The sequence below is a fragment of the Salmo trutta genome, chromosome 9 (assembly GCF_901001165.1).
Source record: "Salmo trutta chromosome 9, fSalTru1.1, whole genome shotgun sequence".
NCBI classification, from domain to species: Eukaryota; Metazoa; Chordata; class Actinopteri; order Salmoniformes; family Salmonidae; genus Salmo; species Salmo trutta.
Window position 1 is genome coordinate 19,723,500 of NC_042965.1, and position 17,735 is coordinate 19,741,234.

Consider the following 17,735-nt stretch of genomic DNA (forward strand, 5'->3'; position numbering starts at 1 on the left):
CATACTACACCTATGACAATGTTTGTATTGGTAGTATGAGTTGGGATTGTGCCGGTTCATTGTTTAGCTAGCTAGCTATGTAGCTACATGTCTAAACAAAATACTCCACTTCGTCCGGATTATTACATGACCCATCAAATTAGCCAGGGGTGATTACAGCCATCTATTGTATTTCATGAACATGTGTACATATCTAGACAACAGTGACCCATCCACTTAGCTAGATGTGGCTGGGGGGAGGTTATAGCATTTCCTTCACATGACCCATCAATTTAGACAAGTGTGTCGGGTAATAATCTAATAATTATAAAATATGTATGAAATATTTTGATCTGGACACGTTCTTATTTTGATTTTGTTATTATGCAAGTAACCATCTCAGTGTACCGTTTACACCATCTGTATCCTGTGCATGTGACAAATAAACATACACTTTATTTGACATAGTATGTGTTTACCAGATGGCCTCACATGTGAATCCTTAAAGAGATGGGTGGGGCTAAGGCTTAAGAGGGTGTGAACGATGCGGAATGGGTGTAGACAAAGAAGAGCTCTCCTGTAGGTGTACCAAAACATTCAAGGGCCATTTTCTCAAAAGTGGGGTTACAAATTGATCAACTTTCAAAGCAGAAGGACTTTACCATTGTTCCTCAACTGCAGTGTATGACATACCAGAGTCTTTACTTTTATCCAATGTAAAATTTGAGAAATTAAGCTTTTTGTGTGTATGGAAAATTCCCCGGGATCTTTTATTTTAGCTCATGAAACATGGGACCAACACTACGTTGCATTTACATTTTTGTTCAGTCACCCTAGTTTCAATGGTCAAATGAACTGCGAGACCCTAAGTCAATGATAAACTTGAGCTGTCCAGTGGGTTAGGGTCCACCACCATTGACTGCTTTCATGTTGTTGAAGCTTGGTCCTCAGATTATACTATTGAGAAAAGCAGATACTTATATATTTAATGACAAGCTTTTTGTAAAAGAAAGAGAGCAGTAGTATGGAGCAGGGCCCCACCTTGTGGTAACAGAGGTACACTGCTGTCTGGACAATAATTTGACTGTCGTAGGAGATACAAGCTCTTCTAAAGGCTGGCACACATTCCACCGAATGTGGATCTAGCATTTATCTACTGATCGTTCACCGCACTGTGTTTTAGGGACCACCCGCTGTAGATGTCTGACAGCCTCATTTTTCACACGATTCTACATGTAAACTCAGTTCACAAATTACGTTCAGAGGTGCTAAGTACTCTCGGCCAGCAAATGCTATTAGTGTGTCTGAGCCCTAAAGACAAAGACACCAATGGTAACTCTTGTAAGGATTTACACAACATGTCATTGCTTTACCTATGCCTCATGTCCATTAAGTTCCACTGCATTACTATATCGATGTTCATGTCAAACAACTGAAATTGGTGTAACCCTAGACCAAGCATGGTGGTTACAGAGAGTCTCTCAATTCAACTTCAGTCAGTTGATCACTGTAGAACTCACAGTGAAGCTGTCCACGTTCTTGAAGTGGTTGTCCACATAGGTGCAGACCCTGTCAAAGTCTCTCATCTCCTCATTGGACTCAATGTTCCTGAAGACCAGATGAGGAGAGAAGAATAGGCTGAACATATTGCTGCATACAATATCACAGTATCATTACTTTTTAGGGACTTGGTTGTCTGGTGGGAGGTGTGGACAGTAGATGTCTGAGGTTATGATAACATCATATAGTCTTTCACACAGATTTTATAAAAATGTTCACAGTTAAAATCCCTTCTGGCACATCACCTGCCAGATAAATCATGAGAGTTGTACTGCTGATCAGATAAAATAGTCAGAAAACTATAATGAAACTATGCAGCATTTCTGAATACTTTGGAACGTGAACCATAGACTTTGGCACTGTGATATCTTACCAAAAGAAGTTCTCTGCGTGGCCCATGTTGACCATGTAGTCCTTCCCTCCAACCTCCTGGAAATGCAGGGCGATGAAGCGTGGTTTGTGACTCTGGACTGTCTGTGAAAAAACAGAGACATCAGGCAGGCCGTTAATCTACTACAATCATGTGCCATAATGGTGGTAAGTGTGAGGCTAGCTACTGAATTCTGGTAAGTAAATATTATTTCTTAAGATTACTTTTACAACTTTGGACTTTTACACGGCATAATGTGTTGGCTAAATAGTAGAAAGTGTATTTTTCACCTCTTTGGGAATGGAGCCAGTATCTAATGACTGATATTGAAAAGCTTGAGTAGCAAGGACAGTTTATAATGCCCATATCTGGTCAAAGTCCACCATCCAGGAGTGTTCATGGTTTGGTCACAGAATGAGTGAGTGACTTAAGGTGTTCGCATTTCAACAGTAAAACAGCTGACCTATGTAGTAACAGTAAGGAAGAGTCACAGAGATATTTGTTTTACTTGAGGTACCATTCTATAGTGGACACCTGAGAGGGATCCAAACTCACCCCAAAGAATTCTCGCATCCAGTCACTCTCAATCTCACCCACCTGTTGGTTTAAAAACATAAACATTTTAAATTCACACATGGTTTCTACCACTTAGCCTACAGTCAAATATAATAACTGAACAGTTGAGACATACAACACAAAGGGCATAAACATAATGGTTTAAATGAGATCCCGGAAGTTATGTCAACCCAGGTGTACCAATCAACCTGACCAGGCACCTTTCCTCTCCACTGACCATGATTAATAATACACTGCTCAAAAAAATAAAGGGAACACTTAAACAACACAATGTAACTCCAAGTCAATCACACTTCTGTGAAATCAAACTGTCCACTTAGGAAGCAACACTGATTGACAATAAATGTCACATGCTGTTGTGCAAATGGAATAAACAGGTGGAAATTATAGGCAATTAGCAAGACACCCCCAATAAAGGAGTGCTTCTGCAGGTGGTGACCACAGACCACTTCTCAGTTCCTATGTTTCCTGGCTGATGTTTTGGTCACTTTTGAATGCTGGCGGTGCTTTCACTCTAGTGGTAGCATGAGACGGAGTCTACAACCCACACAAGTGGCTCAGGTAGTGCAGCTCATCCAGGATGGCACATCAATGCGAGCTGTGGCAAGAAGGTTTGCTGTGTCTGTCAGCGTTGTGTCCAGAGCATGGAGGCGCTTCCAGGAGACAGGCCAGTACATCAGGAGACGTGGAGGAGGCCGTAAGAGGGCAACAACCCAGCAGCAGGACCGCTACCTCCGCCTTTGTGCAAGGAGGAGCAGGAGGAGCACTGCAAAATGACCTTCAGCAGGCCACAAATGTGCATGTGTCTGCTCAAACGGTCAGAAACAGACTCCATGAGGGTGGTATGAGGGCCCGACGTCCACAGGTGGGGGTTGTGCTTACAGCCCAACACCGTGCAGGACGTTTGGCATTTGCCAGAGAACACCAAGATTGGCAAATTCGCCACTGGCGCCCTGTGCTCTTCACAGATGAAAGCAGGTTCACACTGAGCACATGTGACAGACGTGACAGAGTCTGGAGACGCCGTGGAGAACGTTCTGCTGCCTGCAACATCCTCCAGCATGACCAGTTTGGCGGTGGGTCAGTCATGGTGTGGGGTGGCATTTCTTTGGGGGGCCGCACAGCCCTCCATGTGCTCGCCAGAGGTAGCCTGACTGCCATTAGGTACCGAGATGAGATCCTCAGACCCCTTGTGAGACCATATGCTGGTGCGGTTGGCCCTGGGTTCCTCCTAATGCAAGACAATGCTAGACCTCATGTGGCTGGAGTGTGTCAGCAGTTCCTGCAAGAGGAAGGCATTGATGCTATGGACTGGCCCGCCCATTCCCCAGACCTGAATCCAATTGAGCACATCTGGGACATCATGTCTCGCTCCATCCACCAACGCCACGTTGCACCACAGACTGTCCAGGAGTTGGCGGATGCTTTAGTCCAGGTCTGGGAGGAGATCCCTCAGGAGACCATCCACCACCTCATCAGGAGCATGCCCAGGCATTGTAGGGAGGTCATACAGGCACGTGGAGGCCACACACACTACTGAGCCTCATTTTGACTTGTTTTAAGGACATTACATCAAAGTTGGATCAGCCTGTAGTGTGGTTTTCCACTTTAATTTTGAGTGTGACTCCAAATCCAGACCTCCATGGGTTGATAAATTGGATTTCCATTGATTATTTTTGTGTGATTTTGTTGTCAGCACATTCAACTATGTAAAGAAAAAAATATTTAATAAGATTATTTCATTCATTCAGATCTAGGATGTGTTATTTTAGTGTTCCCTTAATTTTTTTGAGCAGTGTATATTAGCATTTGACAGTGGAGGATATAAAACATGCAGAAAGGTGGATAAACACAACAGTCTTGTCAAACATTTCGGTGGGAAATACAGTAAGGTTTATGCAGACACCCACCATGATTGACCAAACTGGTAAGATTATATGTTGAACACTTAACGAATGCAATACACAATGTTAATGTGAGATTAAACTAGCTATTTGTCCTTCCATTTTGTTTAACATCTTAAAAGTAAAGTCCTCATATTTAGTGGCCCTATTAGATTTTTTAAATTCAGTTCAGTCTGGTATGAGAACAGTAGCCCCTATCTGCAAAAGCAGGGTGTATGCGGAAAGCTGAGTATCTTGGTTATTGATCTGTGCCTTAATCTTTGGTGTGACTTACTACCATATATGGGCATACGAATGTATAAGGGAAGGCATAGCAGATTACCTAATTTCAAGATGGCAGCTACCTACATTCTGGGTTAGCGTTGTGAAGCATTAACGAAATAAACAGGGAATACGTTGATTCACACCGAACGCCGGGACTCCACACATCATGAGGACCTACTGTTATTGATCACAAGCCCTGAGAGTCAAAATGTTTAATTTACACAATGTTTATATCAAACAGCAAACATCTTACAAGGTAAGCTTCTATAACTAGGGTGGCTGGAGTCTTTGGCAATTTTTTGGGCCAACCTCTGACACTGCCTGGTATAGAGGTCCTGGATGGCAGAAAGCTTGGCCCCTGTGATATACTGGGCCGTACGCACTACCCTCTGTAGTGTCTTGCGGTCGGAGGCCGAGCAGTTGCCATACCAGGCGGTGACGCAACCAGTCTGGATGCTCTTGATGGTGCAGCTGTATAACTTTTTGAGGATCTGAGGACCTATGCCAAATCTCCTGAGGAGGAATAGGTATTGTCATGGCCTCTTCACGACTGTCTTGGTGTTTGAACCATGATAGTTTGTTGGTGATGTGGACACCAAGGAACTTGAAGCTCTCATCCTGCTCCACTAAAGCCCCGTTGATGAGAATGGGGGTGTGCTCATTCCTCCTTTTCCTGTGGTCGACAATCATCTCCTTGTCTTGATCACATTGAGGGAGAAGTTGTTATCCTGGCACCACACTGCCAGGTCTCTGACCTCCCCCAAAGGCTGTCTCATCGTTGTCTGTGATCAGGTTGTGTCGTCAGCAAACTTAATGATGGTGTTGGAGTCGTGCTTGGCCATACAGTCATGGGTGAACAGGAAGTACAGGAGGGGACTGAACACGCATCCCTGAGGGGCCTCTGTATTGAGGATCAGCGGGGCAGATGTCGTTACCTACCCTTACCACCTGGGGGCGACCCGTCAGGAAGTCCAGGATCCAGTTAGAGGGAGGTGATTAGTTCCAGGGTCCTTAGTTTAGAGAGAGCGTGATCACACAGTCATCCGGAGCAGCTGATGCTCTCATGCATGCTTCAGTGTTGTTGGCCTCGAAGCAAGCATAGAAGGCATTTAGCTTGTCTGGTAGGCTCGTGCCACTGGGCAGCACGCGGCTGTGCTTCCCTTTGTAGTCCATAATAGTTTGCAAGCCCTGCCACATCCGACAAGCATCGGAGCCGGTGTAGCACGATTCAATCTTAGTCCTGTATTGATGCTTTGCCTGTTTGATGGTTCGTCGACTCGTTAAAAAAATAAAATCTTCGTCCAGTATGAGGTGAGTAATCGCTATCCTGATATCCAGAAGCTCTTTTCTGTCATAAGAGACAGTGGCAGAAACATTATGTACAAAATAAGTTACAAATAACGTGAAAAAACACACACAAAAGCACAATTGGTTAGGAGCCCATAAAACAGCAACCCTCTCCTCCGGCACCATCATCACTCACTGTACAGATAAAGTTTAGGCTTGGTGTTTTTACTTCACAGTAATGTCATTTTGTAAATTTTGTCAACTGTAATTCTGTGTGTCAATCACACCGTCTGATGGTTCTACATCCACTTTTCATAGACCTCTTGAAAAAGAAAATAGGTGTTTGTGGCACCATTCGTCCTAACAGAATCGGTTTCCCCAAGACCAAGGTAAAAGACATGACAAAGACAGCAGAGAGGGGGACCATACATTGGCTCAAGACTAACAAGCTGCTTTTTGTGAAATGGAAGGACACTAGGAAAGTAACCATGCTTTACACAGCATAAGGCATTCAATAACAACCATGTCTCAAGGAGGGTGAAAAATGAAGAATGTCCCCATTCCTGTTTCTGTGAAGGACTACAATGCCAGCATGGGGGATGTCGACCTATCTGATGCTCTGATAGGCTACTACCAGGCTACTACCAGGTCCTCCACAAGACCAGGAAGAGGTATGACTTTTTTTGACGACGACTTTGTGGACATTGCTACAGTAAATGCTTTCATTCTCCACAAGTAGATGGCCAAAGCAAAAGGTCAAAACCCTCTCTCACAGTTGGCCTTCCAAGAGCAGCTGGTATTGGAAATGGCTGAATTGGGGGACCATAGCAACCATCACAAGACCCCCCACTCAAGGTGAGCGCCACTATCCAACACACATGCCAAAAGAGAAAAGGAAGAACTGAAAGCGTTGCACAAAACACATGGGGGGGGGGGGGGGGGGGGTGAAATGACAGATCTTCTGTCCGAAATGCCAGTTTGCTTTTTGTTTCCTGGCAGAGAGGGACTGCTTCAAAGACTATCACGACATGCACAAGCTAAGTTGAAAGTGAAATATAATCGTCTACACCTGGGATGTAAAACGAACACGAATGCCATTTGTAAATAGTTCAGCTTATTTCTATATTTGCACCTTTTTTAGTGAAGGACACGTGTGTAACCAAGTTTGTTTGATAAAACATGTTTATATATTTTTTTAATGTCTCTGTTGCTTTTATATTGTTTTTGTTAACAGTTCATTTGTATGTGGGACCAATACATTGGATATGCCTAGGTTAAACATTCAGGCACTTTGAAGGTTGAAAAAAACTATTGGATATCCCCTGTATGCCCCCCGACACCACCACAATGTTTGAGAGAGGTTGATGTTGTAGAATTTTGTTTTTATAGTGAACACTAACTTTTAGGCACATCCAGAGTGCAAAAACAGTGCAATTACCACATTCAGACACTTTGGAGCAGTTGAAAGGACACTTGAATGTATCCTGGATACCCCATAACACCACCACAATGTTTGAGTGAGGTTGATATGGTAGAAATTGTTTTTATACTGAACTAATAGCATTTAGGGATTGCAAATATGTAACAGCACTGTAATTATCTAATTTAGACATTTGCCACGTTGGAAAGGTTTAGGGACACCACTTACTATAACATCTGCCCATTTCTAGTCTATCAATCCCATTTTTCTTCTGATATTGTTCACATGTTGTGGAAGCCATCTGATGTGTTTCCAGCTCTGGGCATCAATAATTCACTTATAGCTTGTCAATGAAAGATTACTTTTAAAATAAAATAACTTATTTTGTGTGTGCTTGATCTTGTGTATTCTGAACTATGTAACTCCTATATTCTTATCATTTCCTCAATCTCCCAGATCGTGTCTTTCCAAATATACCAAGTATCAGCATGTCATGAAATTACACATGAATAGCAGTTATTTTTGGGTATGTCTATTTAGGCGGAAATCAACCTTTTACAATTGCATCTAAGAGGTTAATGACTGTTCTTCAATGAAACATTTCCAGGGAAACCCTGTGAGCAACTGAGTATCCAGAGTACTGTGGGTGTTTGTTTCTCCCCGCAATGCCAGACCAGAATACAGATGGCGTTGTCTTTTCCAGGGCCAGCCTGATCCAGGCCAATCTGCCAGAGTAGTAGCAGCACCACACTGGCTTTGCATAGGGCATTTGCATGGCTGAATGACAGCTGCTGCCCACCGTACCCAGGCTATGAGACCTGACAGGGTGCTCATCCATAATACAGGTGTCTGACTGAAGAAGCCCAACTGCATGTGTCCTCATGCTTCATGGGACAGTATTGTCTTTGTCCAGCGAAACTCATCCAAAAACACATAATGGTTAGGTCTAAAACAGATGCTGAGATGCAATTTTAATCACAAAGCTTTTTATTGAAGGTTTGGTGTCTGAAAGAACATTTCATTACAGTGCTGTATTTCCATTTTCTTCAGTTTCTTAGGGTAGAACATTTGATACAGACACAGCAAGATGTAACAAGGTAAAAATACAAAATCATGAAAACCCACCCAAAGATCATGTGAAATGACAAACAAAAGGAACCAAGGCACTCTAGTAAACCCCTCTGATCTTGATCTGAAGTCCTTTCAAAGTAACAGAAAAAATGTGCTAAAGAAAGTGAAACTTTCCCTATTCTGATCCAAACACCATGGCAACCCAAATTAATTGACACAATGCTCTTTAAAAGGTAGAGAACACCAAGATAAATGTATGTCCATCTAGGGTTGCACATTTCGGGGAATATTCGGAGGTGGAAACTTTCCGTGGGAATTAACGGGAATATATGGGAATTAATATTAATACCATTTAAAATGTAGATGTTTTTTGCATTGGATATATTTACCATATCATATGGAGACAGAAACATAAAAATTTTCATAAGTAGACAATTGCAAATGATGAAAACCTTCCAATAGAAAAAAATAAAAATTGTTACGAATTGAACTTTATTAAAATGAGTTGACTGTTCACATGGGATGATTTCACTGAACAAGAAATGAAAAGGAATACTGAATGATACCCAATGATCCATCACATCTCCCAAAAACGTTTTCAAAATACATCTGTAAAACAATAGTCTAGAAACTAAAGCTTTGGTTGCCTTCCTCTCAGGCTTCCATGTCTTCTCCCTGGACCTCATCAATGTCTACCTCTTGAACATCAGACTCTGAGGCCTCATCTTCACTGTCACTTTCCAACCTTGTTGAGGATGGCTCGTTGTCAGGCTCAAAAAGCCTCAAATTTGCCCAGATGGCCACCAATTTTTCAACCCTTGTATTGGTCAGCCTGTTGCATGCTTTGGTGTGTGTGTTCCCAAACTAGGAACAGTTGCGCTCTGAGGTGGCTGTTGGTGGGATTTGGAGGATGATGGAGGCAACAGGGGAAAGAGCCTCAGATCCACAAAGTCCCTTCCACCAGGTGGCTGATATGTTGGCACGACTGCCATATTGCATCTCCATCCCAAAGCCCTTGCTTGGAAGTGTACCTCGCCAGACTGCCAAGAAACTTGCCCTCATCCAGGCCAAGGTGGCGAGACACGGTAGTGATGGCACCATAGGCCTTGTTGATCTCTGCACCAGACAGGATGCTCTTGCCAGCACACTTGGGGTCCAACATGTACGCTGCGTTGTGTATGGGCTTCAGGCAGAAGTCTTCACGCTTTTTCATGTATTTCAGAACTGCAGTTTCCTCTGCTTGGAGCAACAGTGAAGTGGGCAGGGCAGTACAGTTTCTTCTCTTACATCTGCAAGCAGATTCTGAACATCAGACAGGATGGCATTGTCTCCCTCAATCCGTGCAATGGCTACTGCTATAGGTTTTAGGAGTTTCAGGCTGCTTACCACTCTCCCAAAATACATCATCCAGAAGGATCCTCTTGATGGGGCTGTCCATATCGGCAGACTGTGATAAGGCCATTTCTTGGAGAGACTCCTTCCCCTCCAGGAGAATGTCAAACATGATGACTACACCACCCCAATGGGTGTTGCTGGGCAGCTTCAATGTGGTGCTCTTATTCTTCTCACTTTGCTTGGTGAGGTAGATTGCTGCTATAACTTGATGACCCTTCACATACCTAACCATTTCCTTGGCTCTCTTGTAGTGTATCCATTGTTTTCAGTGCCATGATGTCCTTGAGGAGCAGATTCAATGCATGAGCAGCACAGCTAATGGGTGTGATGTGAGGGTAAGACTCCTCCACTTTAGACCAAGCAGCCTTCATGTTCTCAGCATTGTCTGTCACCAGTGGAAATACTTTCTGTGGTCCAAGGTCATTGACTGCCTTCAGCTCATCTGCAATGTAGAGACCAGTGTGTCTGTTGTCCCGTGTCTGTGCCCTTGTAGAATACTGGTTGAGCGGTAGAGATGGTATAGTTAATTATTCCTTGCCCAAACATTCGACCACCCATCAGAGATGATTGCAATACAGTCTGCTTTCTCAATGATTTGCCTGACCTTCACTTGAACTCTGCATACAGCAAATGAGTATATAAAGCATGTCTGATTGGAGGGGTGTATGCTGGGTGACAAACATTCAGAAATACACATTGCCTGTGAGCATCAGCGGTAAACCAGTTGCATACACAGCTCGAGCAAGACATTCATCAGCATTTCTCTGACTATGTTCCTCCATTGAGTCAAAGTGCTATCGATAAGGTGTCTGATTCATAATTTTCACCTCAAATAGAAGTAGAAGGAATTTTGTCAGAGGTTGCTTGTTGTGAGTGCTGAGGGAACTTTATGCACTTGGCCAGATGGTTCTGCATCTTTGTTGCATTCTTCACATATTATATGATTTGGCACAGTATTTGCAAATGTACACAGCTTTTCCCTCAACATTAGCTGCAGTGAAATGTCTCCACACATCAGATAGCGCCCGTGGCATTTTCCTGTAAAGATTAGAAAAAAAAGAGTAAAAAAAAAAACAAATACAATTCCATGTACAGACAAATAGTTAAGCAGTTATTCTAAACAACTCCTTTTGTAAGAAATGTTTTAAAACTAAACATGATTGGAAACAGGTGAATTAACACTCCTTAGTTAGCAGGCTCAAGCAAGCTAAAACCCACATGGTAGCAAAATCTAACCATCAGAAATTGTTAACAAGTTAGACATGATTTAAACACACTTTGCTGTAGGTTACTATTTACTAGTTAACAAAAAATCATGTATGTCATAAAATATATTTACCCCACCCAGTATGGTAATCAAAACTTACCAGAAAGCATGTAGTCCTTGGCTCAGACAGTGTAGTAATGGCCTCAATAGCATCTCATTAGTGTGCAAGATCTTGAGAATCAGCTGTACATGTGATGGAAGAGTGCACTGCACATGTGATGGAAGAATGCACTGTGCATGCAGAGGGTTGCAATTCCATTGAATTGGGGATAGTTTAACCAAAATATGCCACAAGACCTAGAATTGCCTTATGTGTATCTCACAAAAAAAAGGTTCACTGTTATAAGCTAACTTTTTTTGATGAATTTAAGCAAAATTCACCAAATTCTAGGACTTAACTTCCCATGGAAGATTTACAGAAATTTACCGGAAAGTTTCCGACCCTATGTCCATCTAACATTGATTGTTTTTCTGACCAGGGTAATTATATTATTTCCATTGCTATGACCTTAACTGTATACTGTGCCAACAGGATATGCTTGCTGACGGAGGCAACACCAGGCATGTTTAATAGCAAAAACCTGTAATTGAGACTGACCCATCATCCATGTCCTGTACAACCATCAATCACTGCTTCATCATGCCCTCTAAAGAAAAGTAAGCCTACATAAAAATTATTCTAAACCTAGAGGAGATTTACACTGTTCTCCTCAACAACAAAATGTCCTTTCATTTCATGGCCTGGTGACTTTCATGTGCATTGATTTGATCTAGATGTACACGTTAGCCCTAACAAACCTTGATTTCCAGGCCAGACCCCTCACTTTTTTCCTTCATGTGAACAGGCCCTAAAAAGCGAGGCCAGTCAATGGGATCTAACATGTTTTCAACAGTGCCATACACGGCAACCGGAAACATGGTCCTGAGCCAAATTTCCATGAGTGTAAGTTCCCCCCTCCCCCTCAGTCACAATGACAGCCAAGACCCTTTTTCCCAAAAATCACAGCCCAAAACTAAAGACTAACGAACTGGAGTTTATCAGAGCACAACCACCTAAAGTAGGGCTAGAGTGATTCCTCACAAAACCCAGAAAAAAAAGACCAAGATTTTGGAGATTTTCATATAATACAATCCATAGAAGTCTTTTGAGGAAGGATTGGTGACATATATTTGACATTTGCATCTAAAAGCAGAATTGCGAAATAATTGATCAAAGTTGGCGGGTCGTTTCAGCAAGTCATGACACCCACCAGCTCAGATTGTTATGAAATCATTTCTGTAGTTGGGTCTCCAGAGTGGCGCAGCGGTCTAAGGCACTGCATCTCAGTGCTAGAGGCGTCACGGGTTTCACGGGTTTGACTGGTGTAGGCCGTCATTGTAAGAAATGGTTTTTAACTGGCTTGCCTAGTTAAATAAAAGGTTAAATATATTTTTTAAGTAGTTAGAAAACGATAAGATTAGAATTCCTGCAACATTATTTTGTTCAAATATAATTTACTCTCTGAGAAATTAAGCTAATTGATCGCATCCAAATTGGCCATTTTAATTCATATGATTCATCTAATATTCAATAAATAAAGAACATCCGATTTGGACCAAAACAAATTCTAAAAATGAGTAAGACATGAGGAATCCAAAGAAATGGTCAACCACGGACCCCCCACACCAATCCCAACAATGAGTATACAGTATCAGTTCTCAATGTCTGACAAGAAGTATGGAGCTGCAGCTCTGAGTATTGTTTCTTCATCCTATGTAATGTACACTGCTCAAAAAAATAAAGGGAACACTTAAACAACACAATGTAACTCCAAGTCAATCACACTTCTGTGAAATCAAACTGTCCACTTAGGAAGCAACACTGATTGACAATAAATTTCACATGCTGTTGTGCAAATGGAATAGACAACAGGTGGAAATTATAGGCAATTAGCAAGACACCCCCAATAAAGAAGTGGTTCTGCAGGTGGGGACCACAGACCACTTCTCAGTTCCTATGCTTCCTGGCTGATGTTTTGGTCACTTTTGAATGCTGCCGGTGCTTTCACTCTAGTGGTAGCATGAGACGGAGTCTACAACCCACACAAGTGGCTCAGGTAGTGCAGCTCATCCAGGATGGCACATCAATGCGAGCTGTGGCAAGAAGGTTTGCTGTGTCTGTCAGCGTTGTGTCCAGAGCATGGAGGCGCTACCAGGAGACAGGCCAGTACATCAGGAGACGTGGAGGAGGCTGTAGGAGGGCAACAACCCAGCAGCAGGACCGCTACCTCCGCCTTTGTGCAAGGAGGAGCACTGCCAGAGCCCTGCAAAATGACCTCCAGCAGGCCACAAATGTGCATGTGTCTGCTCAAACAGTCAGAAACAGACTCCATGAGGGTGGTATGAGGGCCCGACGTCCACAGGTGGGGGTTGTGCTTACAGCCCAACACCGTGTAGGATGTTTGGTATTTGCCAGAGAACACCAAGATTGGCAAATTCGCCACTGGCGCCCTGTGCTCTTCACAGATGAAAGCAGGTTCACACTGAGCACGTGACAGACGTGACAGAGTCTGGAGACGCCGTGGAGAACGTTCTGCTGCCTGCAACATCCTCCAGCATGACCGGTTTGACGGTGGGTCAGTCATGGTGTGGGGTGGCATTTCTTTGGGGGGCCGCACAGCCCTCCATGTGCTCGCCAGAGGTAGCCTGACTGCCATTAGGTACCGAGATGAGATCCTCAGACCCCTTGTGAGACCATATGCTGGTGCGGTTGGCCCTGGGTTCCTCCTAATGCAAGACAATGCTAGACCTCATGTGGCTGGAGTGTGTCAGCAGTTCCTGCAAGAGGAAGGCTTTGATGCTATGGACTGGCCCGCCCATTCCCCAGACCTGAATCCAATTGAGCACATCTGGGACATCATGTCTCGCTCCATCCACCAACGCCACGTTGCACCACAGACTGTCCAGGAGTTGGCGGATGCTTTAGTCCAGGTCTGGGAGGAGATCCCTCAGGAGACCATCCGCCACCTCATCAGGAGCATGCCCAGGCGTTGTAGGGAGGTCATACAGGCATGTGAAGGCCACACACACTACTGAGCCTCATTTTGACTTGTTTTAAGGACATTACATCAAAGTTGGATCAGCCTGTAGTGTGGTTTTCCACTTTAATTTTGAGTGTGACTCCAAATCCAGACCTCCATGGGTTGATAAATTGGATTTCCATTGATTATTTTTGTGTGATTTTGTTGTCAGCACATTCAACTATGTAAAGAAAATAGTATTTAATAAGATTATTTCTTTCATTCAGATCTAGGATGTGTTGTTTAAGTGTTCCCTTTATTTTTTTGAGCAGTATATTTTCACCCTCCAGTTCAGAGAAATTTGTAATTGAAGTTGTTAGGTTAATGTCCCATCCTACATCCTGATATTACCAGGTTCTGACCACTAGATTAACCTCTCTTGCGTATGTGGGACGTGACCGTCCCACCTGCGGGACACACTATTCAACAGCCAGTGAAATAGCAGGGCAGCAAATTCAAAACAACAAAAATCTCATAATTCAAATTTCTCAAACATACATTACATTTACGTCATTTAGCAGACGCTCTTATCCAGAGCGACTTACAGATTGGTGCATTCACCTTATCATATCCAGTGGAACAACCACTTTACAATAGTACATCTATATATTTTTTTTTTGGGGGGGGGGGTTTGAAGGATTATATCCCATTTTAAAGATAAGATTCTCGTTAATCCAACCACATTGTCCGATTTGAAAAAGGCTTTACGGCGAAAGCATAGCATTAGATTGTGTTAGCACATCACCTTGACAAGAAAAACCACACAGCCATTTTCCAAGCAAGGAGAGGCATTACAAAAACCAGAAATACTGCTACAATTAATCACTAACCTTTGATGATCTTCATCAGATGGCACTCATAGGACTTCATGTTACACAATACATGTATGTTTTGCTCGATAAAGTTCATATTTATATCCAAAAACCCCATTTTACATTGGCGTGTAATGTTCAGAAATGTTTTGCCTCCCAAAACTTCCGGTGAATGAGCACATCAGTTTACAGAAATACTCATCATAAACGTTGATAAAATATTAAACTGTTATTCAAAGAATTATAGATACACCTCTCCCTAATGCAACCGCTGTGTCAGATTTCAAAAAAACTTTACAGCGAAAGCACACTTTGCAATAATCTGAGTACAGCGTTCAGACACGAAACCAAACCCGCCATTTTGTGGAGTCAATAAAACTCAGAAATAATATTATAAATATTCACTTACCTTTGATGATCTTCATCAGAATGCAGTCCCAGGAATCCCAGGTCCACAATAAATGTTTGTTTTGTTCGATAAAGTCCATCATTTATGTCTAAATACCTCCTTTTTGTTCGCTCGTTCAGTCCACTACTCCAAATGCAGGAAGCGCACAAAAATGTCACGACAAAAAGTCAAAATAAGTTCTATTTACGTTCGTAGAAATATGTCAAACGATGTATAGCATCAATCTTTAGGATGTTTTTAACATAAATCTTCAGTAATATTCCAACCGGACAATTCCAATGTCTTCAGAAAAGAAAAGGAACACAGCTCACACGCACGTGAGTGTGCACCTCTGAGCTCATGTCATTCTCTCACTCATCTGACTCCAGGCCCTCTCGTTCGCTCAATATTCACAGTAAAAGCCTGAAACAACGTTCTAAAGACTGTTGACATCTAGCGGAAACATTAGGAAGTGCAAAATGAACCCTAAGTCACTGTGTAGGCAATTGGCAATCACTTGAAAAAACTACAACCCTCAGATTTCCCACTTCCTGGTTGGATTTCTCTCAGGTTTTTGCCTGCCATATGAGTTCTGTTATACTCACAGACATCATTCAAACAGTTTTAGAAACTGCAGAGTGTTTTCTATCCAAATCTACTAATAATATGCATATCCTATCTTCTGAGCCTGAGTAGCAGGCAGTTTCATTTGGGCACGCCTTTCATCTGGACAACAAAATACTGCCCCCTACAGAAGTAACATTTTTTTAAAGAATCTCTCAATGTTAAAGGGATAGTTAAACCAAATTACTAAATGACCTAAATGAGTTTCCAGTCTATGGAAAAGGTATGACAGCAACCCATGCTTTGGTTTTGTTTCCCTGGCCACTGTTTCAAATGCTAACTTTTGAGCATTTGTGGCACAAATCCAATTCAAGTCGATGGTAACTAAATCATTTTGGCGTTTCATATACAAATCATCTATAAGTAACATTGTGTAACTCAATCTATTTTTTATACTTTAGGATGATTTGAACATGACGTGTGAAAATGCTAATATAGAGTACCAGCCAAAAGTTTGGACACACTTACTCATTCAAGGGTTTTCCTTTTAATTTTTTGTATTTTCTACATTGTAGAATAATAGTAAAGACAAACTATGAAATAACACACATGGAATCATGTAGTAACCTTTCGTGTAGTAACCTTTCCTTTCCTGTGGCGGTCCTCATGACAGCCCGTTTCATCATAGCGCTTGATGGTTTTTGCGACTGCGCATGAAGAAACGTTCAAAGTTCTTGAAATGTTCCGCATTGACTGACCTTCATTTCTTAAAGTAATGATGGACTGTTGTTTGTCTTTGCTTATTTGAGCTGTTCTTGCCATAATATGGACTTGGTCTTTAAAGCTATCTTCTGTATACCACCCCTACCTTGTCACAACACAACTGATTGGCTCAAACGCATTAAGAAGGAAATAAATTCAACAAATTAATTAACAAGGCACACCTGTTAATTGAAATGCATTCCAGGTGACTACCGCATGAAGCTGGTTGAGAGAATTTCAAGAGTGTGCAAAACTGTCATGAAGGCAAAGGGTGGCTACTTTGAAGAATCTCAAATACAAAATATATTTTGATTTGTTTAACACTTTTTTGGTTACTACATGATTCCATCATTTTGATGTCTTTACTATTATTATACAATGTAGAAAATAGTAAAAATAAAGAAAAACCCTGGAATGAGTAGGTGTCCAAACTTTTGACTCATACTGTAGGTACCATTGACTTACATTGGATTTGTGCCACAAATGCTAAAAAGTTAGCATTTGAAACAATGGCCAACAAAACCAAAGCATGGGTTTCTGTCATACTTTGTCAATAGACTGCTTACAGGGTAAGGAAACCATTGTCATTTTGTAATTTGGGTTAACTATTCTTTTAAAATTGGGAGGGGGGGAAATCTTCAAACTTTTCACCAAATAGCAGGAACTGCACAATCTAGTGGTCAGAAACGGGTAATATCAGGATGTAGGATGGGACATACAGCTAACAACTTCAACTACTAATTTCTCTGAACAGGGGGGGAAAAAAACATCACCAAATTCACTGAGAATACATTACATACAACAATACTCTGAGTCACAGCTCCCTACTACTTGTCAGACACAGAGAACTGATACTATATACTCATTGTTGGGGTGGGGTTGGTATGGGGGGAGTCCATGTGGCATTTGACCATTCCTCTGGATTCCGCATGTTAGAAACTGGAACTCATTGTTAGTACCTGTACCAAACTTTTCTATGTCAGGTACTATAATTATTGAATATTATATGAATCCTATCAATTTAAAATGGTCAATTTGGATGCAATCAATTAGCTTC

At 42.1% G+C, this 17,735-nt stretch overlaps 1 protein-coding gene across 1 annotated transcript in view; it reads right to left on the reverse strand.

The window, feature by feature from the left end:
- The window catches only part of LOC115200128 (type I inositol 1,4,5-trisphosphate 5-phosphatase-like), a 47,035-nt gene that overhangs the window by 21,008 nt on the left and 8,292 nt on the right, over positions 1-17,735 (reverse strand). Inside the window, exons 2-4 of the mRNA XM_029762892.1 lie at positions 2,465-2,506; positions 1,913-2,013; positions 1,500-1,587 (exon numbers count right to left, since the gene is read on the reverse strand). Of these exons, the coding sequence (XP_029618752.1) occupies positions 1,500-1,587; positions 1,913-2,013; positions 2,465-2,506 (231 nt within the window). The remainder of the gene's footprint in view (positions 1-1,499; positions 1,588-1,912; positions 2,014-2,464; positions 2,507-17,735) is intronic.